The sequence below is a fragment of the Emydura macquarii genome, unplaced genomic scaffold (genome assembly GCF_026122565.2).
Source record: "Emydura macquarii macquarii isolate MOO-44397 ecotype Brisbane River unplaced genomic scaffold, CSIRO-AGI_Emac_v2 contig_1110, whole genome shotgun sequence".
Taxonomy (NCBI): domain Eukaryota; kingdom Metazoa; phylum Chordata; order Testudines; family Chelidae; genus Emydura; species Emydura macquarii.
This window is the reverse complement of record NW_027131247.1, coordinates 2225967-2235780: the sequence shown is the minus strand read 5'-3', so window position 1 is coordinate 2235780 and position 9814 is coordinate 2225967. Positions and strand designations below refer to the sequence as shown.

The 9814-nt window shown below is 41.3% G+C and overlaps 1 protein-coding gene across 7 annotated transcripts in view; it reads right to left on the bottom strand.

The window, feature by feature from the left end:
- Window positions 1–5748: 5748 nt before the first annotated feature.
- Window positions 5749–9814, bottom strand: part of LRRTM4 (leucine rich repeat transmembrane neuronal 4) — a 651824-nt gene continuing 647758 nt past the window's right edge. For all 7 annotated transcript variants that reach the window (XM_067545847.1, XM_067545846.1, XM_067545848.1 and 4 more), the window contains one exon: window positions 5749–8309. In XM_067545847.1, coding sequence (XP_067401948.1) covers window positions 8088–8309 — 222 coding nt within the window. In that variant the 3' untranslated portion in view covers window positions 5749–8087. The remainder of the gene's footprint in view (window positions 8310–9814) is intronic.

Here is a 9814-nt window from a genome sequence, read left to right as displayed (position 1 = left end):
GATGGCACTGTCAGGACCCCCACATGGGGGGAGGAAAGGTACACTTTACCAGGGCCTGGAGGGCTGGCCAAACTGCAACCCTCATGCCGCAGGGGAAAAATTGAGGGCTAAATTGTAGATCATGCCTGAGGATATTTGTGGAAATGTATTCCCCTGTATCTATGTATCCATTGTCCAGATCTTGTGAGATTTGCTGGAACCAGTCAGAAGCAGGGTTAGAGCAGTCATGCAAGCAACGTTGTGAACAGTGAGTTGCGGGGCTTGCTGGCCCAGCCCAGGCCCGTCTCTAGAATGGCAGTGGTGCTTGTGCAGTTAAGCCATGGACTTGTCGTTTGAGACAGAGACAGAGAGATTTGTGCTCCTCTCTGTGACATGGTCTGTCATATCAAGATCAAGAACTACCAGTCCCAGAGCTCCTTGGGCATAGGCAGAGTGCGGGACAGCTGGTGGGAGGGGCAAAGCAAAGCACTAAGACAGTGGGAGCCGGTGCTGCTGCTGCTTCTTCTGGTAGGATTTGCAAGCCCAAAATATGTGTGAGTAAGTGTCCAGTTCACTCACAGTCTCACACACACCCCATACTGCCCTGTCTGGTGGTGGCTAGAAATACAAATCAGGCAGCCAGAAACGTAAGGAGGTAAAAGAAGGGAACTAAAAGAAGCTAAAGGACACCAATCTATCTTCCAGTTTTCAAATCAGGCAAGGCCTTTCTGCAGTCAGGCAATATACGAACTAGGGAAGCAGAAGAACAAAATCAAGATGAAAATGATTTCACTATAGAGACTGTGTCTGTGGCACTGGCAACTAATGACAAAGGAAAGCTACCAGAACATGCATTGTGAGACTCAATCTAATGCCTGAAGATAGTCAGGTAGTATCACCATTATAATGACCAAAGAGGTACAAAACAGTCAGCAGACTTGTAGGACTCTCAGGCTGGGTGTTATGTTAACCAAAAATAGCAAAGGGGGGGGGGAGGGGCATTTGTCAGAAATGTAGACTACGTAACAGTCATTTCAGAATTCAAACCTTTTTTATGGCTCATGAGATTGTATGTATGGGATGAGGGATTGTGGTATGTGTTTGGGAGGGGGCCCATGTTACAAGTTTGTAGGGGGCCCAAAACATTTATGCTTGGGCCCTGGGCGCTGTGCATTTTGATGGATTTCTATTCAGCTTATACAAAATCGTTCTCTTCTGTAGGTTAATCCATTTGCTATGATATGGCGTGCACATTTAATTTTAGTTGTCAGCCACAATCACAGTTTTGCTCTTGCTCTTATTACAATGGATCATTGGCTCTGTTTGAATCAATGCCCTACTGTTTTTCATATTTAGTGAGAGTTACACGTTGATTTTTTTTAAAATTGGTATATGTACTTGTTTGGCAGGGCATAAACTACCATAGATACAAAGAAGGGGGGGCGCAATCAAATAAGTTTGAGAACCACTGCTCTAGGGACAGATGACCAGGAGAATCTCATTTGAAGCAGTTGCTGGGATGAGGAACAGACATTTTGCAAGTAAGGCTATGTAAGGAGCAGAACAAGCCAAGGTGTTCCTGGAGCTAATGAACGGACAGAAACCATAGCTAAACATCTACTCAAATTGGGTAAAAGAGACCTAGCTCAACTGGTGTAATTCAACATAGTGCCACTGCCTTTGGTGAGTTAGGTGGCCATCTCCTATTGAATTTAGGCTTCTTCAAAATTCAGCCTAAATAAATAACACCACCCACACCTCTGCATAAATAGCTCAATACATATAACCAATTCTGTATTGTTCTAAGCTATTATAGTGTGCTAGACATTTGTTAAACTATTCTACTATACTAGACTGCTTTCTTTAAGTCAAGGAGAAAAAAACCCAAGACGATTTTGGAACAAAATACTTTTTCCTCTTCATCAATATCCCCTAATTCCTAGCATTCCAAGAGCACACACTTAGCAAATAAGAGTGCTACAGCTCACTAGGGAATCTGGAGCACTGATTGAAAGGAAGTCATGAGTTCCCCTAGCTGTTGCATTAGCATTTACCTATCTTTTTTTACATTCACAAATTATCACTGGAAGGAAGATTGCATTTTTAAACCCTACATTTTATGTTATTATTTTATATTTCAGTAGCACCCAGAAGCTCTTAGATGACATCAAAGTCCCACTTTTCACAGGACACGGGACTGGGACTCATCAGATCTTGGTTCAATTACCGGCTCAGCCAGTGGCCTGGATGACCATGGCCAAGTCACGTCCCTTCCTATGCCTCAGATTTCCCATCTGTAAAATGGGGATAACAATACTGACCTCCTTTGTGAAGCACATTGAGATCTAAAGATGAAAGTGCTGTGTAAGAGCTGGTTGTTGTTATTGTGCTAGGTGCTGTGCATTCACATAGTCCCTGCTCCAAAGAGTTTACAGTGTAAACAGGGAAAACAGAGAAAGGTGGTAGGGGAAAAATAAATTAAATTTCTTTCCCATGGTCACATGGCAGGATAGTAGCAGAATTGGAAATAGAAATTGGTCCCCCGAGTTACATTACAGTATCCTAACCACTATGTGTAGACACAGAGAGAGGGAGTTATTTTGCAATCCCTATTTGTACCTTCTTCAGAAAACCTCTCCAGTTACCTGTAGTTAAATCACAGAATGAAAACAAATAATAGATGTCATATGTTGCACACTTAGGACTGCCTTAATGATTTTTGGCTTGATTTTTTTTAAAGCTGCTAAAGAGCATCATCTCTTTGTAGCTAGCAGTTAATGTGCAAATCCGTCTTTGCAGACCAAAGAATGCTTGGAAACTGCAGAGTCAGCACTACCAGAGCACTTGGTAGCTGTGTCGCAGGCAGGAAAAGAACCGTGGAACATGCCCGGGCCTCAGATGCAGTTTATTTTCAGAGTGCTAGAAAATGTCCTGGTACAGTATGACATATAATCAGCAAAACAAGGGTCTAATGTATCCCTTGGCTCCAGTAATGACCAACACAATTCACTCTTGTACTCAAATTTAATCTGACCTGCCTAGATATTTTTAATATGCCAGTCACTATTGTATCAAGAACTAGTGCAACAAGTAGGTGGGGATAAGATGGACATATCCATCCACTATCTTACCGACGTCCCCCAGAATGTGGCTGCAGGGCTAATGCACTCTTACTTTTCCTTCTCTCTCCACTGCCCTTCCTAACTACCCACTCAATCAACCAAATTTTCTATGGAGCTCTTCCTGTCAAGTTAAATATCACGGCTGGATGTTTAAAGGGCTGGCTAGTTCTGGGACCAATGATGGCATTTGTAAGTAAACACGTTCCAATAAGCGTGATCAAATCTTATCCTTCGGGTTCTGAGCACGATCAGCATAATGGCCAGGAAGAATTTTTTTCTATGCTGATACAGCATGGAACAGCTCAATATGGGGAATAAGGAGAGATTTACATCTTTTCCTGTAATGTCCAGAGACTCCATGAACTCCACTGGGAGCTTCACTATCGAACAAGGAGGAGACCAGGATTTCACCCAGGGATAATCAGCAGTACTGCCAGCACATGAGAAGGTCCCCATTTCTCAATTGCACACTTACAAACACATAGCTGGAATCACTGCAGCTCACTTGTGCATTAGTACTGTTAAAATAGGATTAGAATGTGTTTAGACTTTACTGAATACTTGTTAATCTCACTTATAACATCTGTATCCCATATTGTATGGTAATATTTAAGCAGTTGTATTGTGAGCTTCTGTGACTGTGTAAATCACCAAACAGAAGAAAGACGTTAACCAGTGTGAAGGGCTGAACTCCAGCAGAAGGCGTTACATCCTGCCCAACACGAAAGTTCCAACAACACCAGACTGGGATGTTAAAGAGGACAAAAGACATTGGTTGCTCTGCCCTCCTCCCTGTACAAGTGGATTCCTCCAATCAGCTGAATTTGCAGCACAAAGCACAAGGGAGGATGGGGACAAAAACCCCTAACAAGAACAAACACATCTCTATGTTGCTTTGATTCTGGATGACAAGGTTTACTAGGCATAAGCAAGAAATCTCCAGTGCTTATCCCAGGTTAGCCCTAAAGGACATATAGATTTTGCTTATTATAGAAACGTCTATTATTTTTTGAAACTTAAGCTTGTAACTCACTTGTATATATATGTTTAACCGGATAAATAACTCATTTCCTTTTCCTATTTAATAAACTTTTATATAGTTTATTGTAGTATTGGCTACAAATGTAGTCTTTGATGTAAGATCTAAGGTTCAATTGATCTGGGGTAAGTGACTGGTTCTTTGGAACTGGGAGTATCCTGAATGCTGCTGTGATTCTTGGTGTAAGGGACCATCTATCACAAAGATATGCTCACCTGGGTGTTGAGATAGATCAGAGTACCCAAGGGGACTGTCTGTGATTCCCTGTTTAGGCCGTTATAGTGCCTGAGGGAATTTACACTTGACAATTGGTTGGTGAAATCTAAGTATAGAACTCACAACCAATATAGGATTTGTGCTCTGGTTCTTAAGTCTGTCCTTAGGTTGGTACTCACGCTTTTGAGTCATTGCAGGCAGCACTACAATTTTGACTGAGAAAGGACCTGGAGGAGACCAGGATTTCACCCAGGAGTCTGCAGTTTTGCCAAGCCCAAGTGCCCAAAAATTTACATGTCAGGTGCCAAAAAAAATAATGAGACTGGCTGAACCCCACCCCCCGCAAGATTTAATTTAAAAATGAGGGTTCTTTTTATTGGGTTTTTGAGCCTTGAGAATGTACTCAGATCACATTTTCAAGTTCTTCCCTGCAACCATGAATGCTAGAAACTTACATTTTTTTTGGATGAAAGCTGTGATTCTACCGTATTCACATGACTCCAGGAGATGAGGCTTTAAGGAAAAAATAAAAGATTGTGAAATTAATAATTAAAGCACAAGTGTTGGCAACACTGAGCAGGATTTAGCTCTGTTACACTCAACATTTAAATAGAACTATATATCCACAACATTCTCTACAAACATTAACTGCTTAATCTTCAGGATATGCCCAGGAAGAAAGAAAATACAGAGCAAGTCAGCAGGACTCCAGCACACATGTAGAAGAGGCAATAATAAAATGTTTAGGCAACAAAACATTCAGTCAGTATCCATTTGCATGGGTTACTGCAGGCTGCATAGGTAGATATTAGCTGCTTGACCTGGAGCAGCTGAATCCCTAGTGTTAGCAGGCATTCACATCAGTTATGAGCAGCTTTGCATGTGACTTGAGCATGAAATATGGCAAAATTGACAAGACGTTGCAGTATTGCCAACCCAGGCATTCAAAAATCACGAGTCCACGCATCCCCAAATTATTCAATTGGCTTAAAATGACAAGCTTTAACAAACAAAACAAAAAAAACACACTAATAGTACTTTGGGCTTATTTTTATTTACTTTCTCTTTTTTTGAACTTGTAATGTTCATCTCAGTCACATATTCAAGCTTCTCTTTGCAACCATGAAGGGTAGAAACTTTCATTTAAAAAGAAATTAAGCAAAAGTCTCTGGTATACACATGACTCTTGGAGCTGGGGCTTGAAGAAAACATCACATATCCTGCAAGTTGACAACAGTGTCATTACTGACTGAATAAGAAAAACACACATGTTGTTCTGTCTCTGATACTGGTAGGAGCAGGTTGTTTTGTACTGGATTGAAGCAGAACTACACAGCTATATGGCATAGGCCCTGAGAGATTTTCCTGTGGTTTTAGAAGTAGGGGCCTACATTTTTAAAGGAGGAGGAAGAGCGCTGCGGTAGCTCTTGCCACAAAGTTCCAAGTACCACAGTAATAAGAATAGTGGCAGCCATAGTCAGCCATGGATTTCCTACGATCTGTTTGTCAATAGTGGATCTGAGCTTACTCCCATTGAAGTCAATAGGAACACAGCTTTGCAAGCTCACTGAAATTTACTCCTGGGCAAAAAGCCAACATACAGCCAATTTGCTACTTGAATCCCTTTCAGGGCCAGATCCAAAGCCCACTGAAGTCAATGGGAGTCTTTCCAATGATTCCACTGGGATTTGGACCAGGCCTTTAAACCTGATTTTGAAGGCTCAAATCGGTGTACCGCCCTTGCGCTGTCCCTGTTCCCGGGGCTGAATTTCACACTGATTATCGTAGCCTGTCAGTCATGAACAATATACCTTCTACCATGCAGTTCCCCATGCATACTGCAACCTTTTCTTCAAGCCCCTTATTCTATCTTCCTTTCAGTCCCTCTGAAATATGCACTTCTGGTACGCTGCCTACAGTGAATTGAGTTGACTTGTACATTTCCCTATTCGGTGTTCACTTTCCACTAACCTCTGTCTGTCTGTCCCAAGATTGCAAGCTCTTCAGAGCAGGGAGTCATCCTTTCTTGAATGTCTGGAAGCCGCCTAGCACATTGAAAGCATAAACAAAATAATTAATAATAATAGTAGACTCCTCATTACAATGAGTTGGCTGTAAGGCCAGAAGGGACCATTAGGCTCTTCTAGTCTGACCTCTGGCTTGACCTGGCCCATGGCATTTCACCAAGAGCCTCCTGCATCAAACCCCTAAATTTAAGGCTGGACTAGTACATGTTTTTTTAGAAATCTTGATATAAACACTTCTAGTGAAGGAAAATCTACCACAGTCTTAGGCAAGTTGTTCCCAAGGTTAATTACCCTCCTGGTTAAAAAGTGCATCTTATTTCTAATTTGAATTTGTTTAGCTTCTCCTTCCAGCTATTGGATCTTGTCTGCTCGATTAAAGAAACTTTCTCCCCATGTAGATGCTTCTAGAAGCTGATAAAAATCACCTTTTAACTTTGTCTTAGATAAACTAAATAGACAGAGATCCTTTGCCTCAGGTTTTCCACACCTCAAATCATTCTTGTAGCTCTTTTCCCAGAGCTGATAGGAGGCTTTGGTGATTGTCCCCTTAAAACCAGTTGAGTTGTTATGTAACACATCTAGAGAGACCATTCAACCATGAGCTTGGTTGTGGTGACCCAACCACAAAAAATAATATCTTTATTTTTTTCCATCACTTTTTTTGTTCTTTTATTGATAAAAACTACACAAAAGCTAACTCATCATAATAATTAATTAAAAAAAAAACAAAACAAAACCAATACTACACATTCGCCTGTGTTTTAGAAATTTTGTCAGCCATTGAGTTTCACTGAAATGCTCCTGCTTTATGAATTTCCTTCCAATCCATTTTGGGCACATTGTATCCAGTTGGGTCCCCAAAAGTCCATTATTGTTTGCCTACGCCATTGCTGGACTGTAAATGTGGGAACTCGTTTTCCATCACGCTTCCCCTCTTTTAGAGCTTGGATGGTAATTATAGTGTCGACAATGAAGCACAATGAAGACAGTAAAAAATCCAAAGCACCCTCTATAGTGCACAGCATGTGTCTTAAATGTACATGTGCCCAAGGTTTTTGTTTTTCTTTCTTTCTTTGTTCTGCTGCATCAATTGCCAACGTCCTTTTGGTTCAACACAAGCTGTAATGCCCATGTTTGGAGTTTGAAATATTAGCTCTTGACTCTCCCCAAACCTCAAATAAAATAAAATAAAATAGTGATTTTTTATTGTTGTTTGTTTGTTTGTTTTAAAAAGAAAAATCAATTTAAACAAAGCTTTTAAGAGTAATGAACACTTAATAAAGAAGCTGTGACCGACCCACCTGCCAACCTCCCTGCTTGTTTTTACCTGTGGATCTCCTTTTCAAGAACCGTGCAATGTAGAAAAATCAAATATACAAACAGAACTCTTAATCCATCCCTTTATGTAGCTAGAGTGAAATCTATTTTTTTTTTAATAAGAACTTGACAATCTCTCTTTAATATTTACATCAAGGAGTTTGTTTGAAAGTTTTAAAGCAAAGAAAATCCTCAAGTTCTCAGCACTGTACTGCAAGATAGAATTTCCACACTTTTCTTTATCCTTTTTCCTTTTATTTGTGTTGGAATATTTGCAACTGGAATGGTAGATTTAATTTTTTTTTCTCGTCCTGTTCTCTTCTGAGACGAAAGTCCCCCAAAAGAATTCCCAACCCCCACCCACCCCCGAAGAAGCGGTCTCCATAATTAGTTTGGTATTCTCTCAATGTAAATGGCTGGAGCGGCTGAGCGCGCAATTGTAGCTATGAAGCTGTGGTCTCGACTGAGTTCCAGGTTGGTGGTCTCAGCCTGCTCTCGGGAGATGGTGTCGTACGCCTTATTTACATGGAGAGGCTTGTGGGCCTGGCAGTATCCGATCACTGGTTGGTCATAGCCGTAATAGGGCAAGGTCTTCATGGGGTGAGGGACCTGCATCAGAAAAAAAAAGACACAAAGAGAGAGAAATGTCTGCATGATATGCTTAACGAGGTGTTTGTACAGCAACTAGCACAATGGGCCCTTGAGTAGGTGGGCTTCTTGGCAGTACCACAATATAAATATTTTTTAAAATAATAACGTTTAAACACTTTCAAAGTCTCTATGAATTCCTCTCATACAGATGTATTTCTGAAGCCCTTACGCTAAGTGGGTGGCACTTAAATCTCCTTAGAATAAACAGGACTACTTGAGCTCCATTTTAATGAATGGGATTATTTGTGGGTGGAACACGCAACTGTGCAGAGGGCTCAAGAGGTGCATAGACCTGTGCTGACCATCTGCAGTGAGGTGAATCACCCTCCGGACCAGATTTTCTCCACTGCCCAGCTCCCATTTAGGCACCTCAACATGTGGTCAGATTTTCAGGAGTACCCAAGCACATTGAGTTCTGAGATCTTTTGAAAAAAACTGGCCATAAGTGACACAATGGGAGTTGATGGGAACTGAGCTCTTTTGAAAATCTAGCCCCAATTGTGCGTGGTGAGCACTGGAAAATCTGGCCCTACGTGAGTAAGTACTCATCACAAGGACTGGAAAATCAGGCCAGCACCATGTCCAGCCTTCATATCAACTGCTGCATTGTTGTTTCTTCCATAGCTCTGAACTACTAGCCTAAGCTCAAGTTTTCTGTGGATTCTCTCATCTTAGTATATGTCTACACTGGAGTGGGAGGTGCAAGGAGACATACCCAGGCTAGCTCTGACTGAATTAGCACACTAAAAATAGAAGTGGCAGTGTAAACATCAAAAGGAGCACCACCCAAGCACCTGCCTAGGATCTTGGACAGAAGAGTACGGGGTGGCTAGCCCTTCCCAACACTATGGCTACACTTCTATTTTTAGTATGCTATCTCTATCAGAGCCAGCGTGGGTATGTCTCCTTAAGCTGGAAACTACGGTTTGAGAGACATACCCATGCCAGCTCTGATGTCTTATGATGTTCCTGCATAGACATAGCTTCACAATCTCACCAAAGCAAAGACTGGGGCAGATCCTCAGCTGATGCGAATCATCATATTTTCATTGGCTTCAATGAAGCTGTGCAAATCCATCCTGGCTGCAGATCTGGCCCCATACATGTAAATTATCCCTTCAGGTTACAAGGCCTATCCTAGATACCATCTCGCTCTCTCTTATTTGAATTCCTTAGTAAGCATCTTACCATGGACTGGCCTAACAAATAAAGCCACCCATTTAAAAAATACCCATTGAAAAAACGTTAATCCTGAAATATAATTAAATAAATTAATAGCAAAACGTTAGATACAAATCAGTTCCTATTTGTCTTTGCAAGTAATTAAATCATCTGCAGGAGATGAGCTGATCAAGTTGAAAAAAGCCTGCTCCCAGGGGATAGAACCTACAGGAAATACAAGTTGCGGTTTATTCCAGCAGCACTAGAAAAACTAAACTCATCACAGCTGGAGATATGCTATA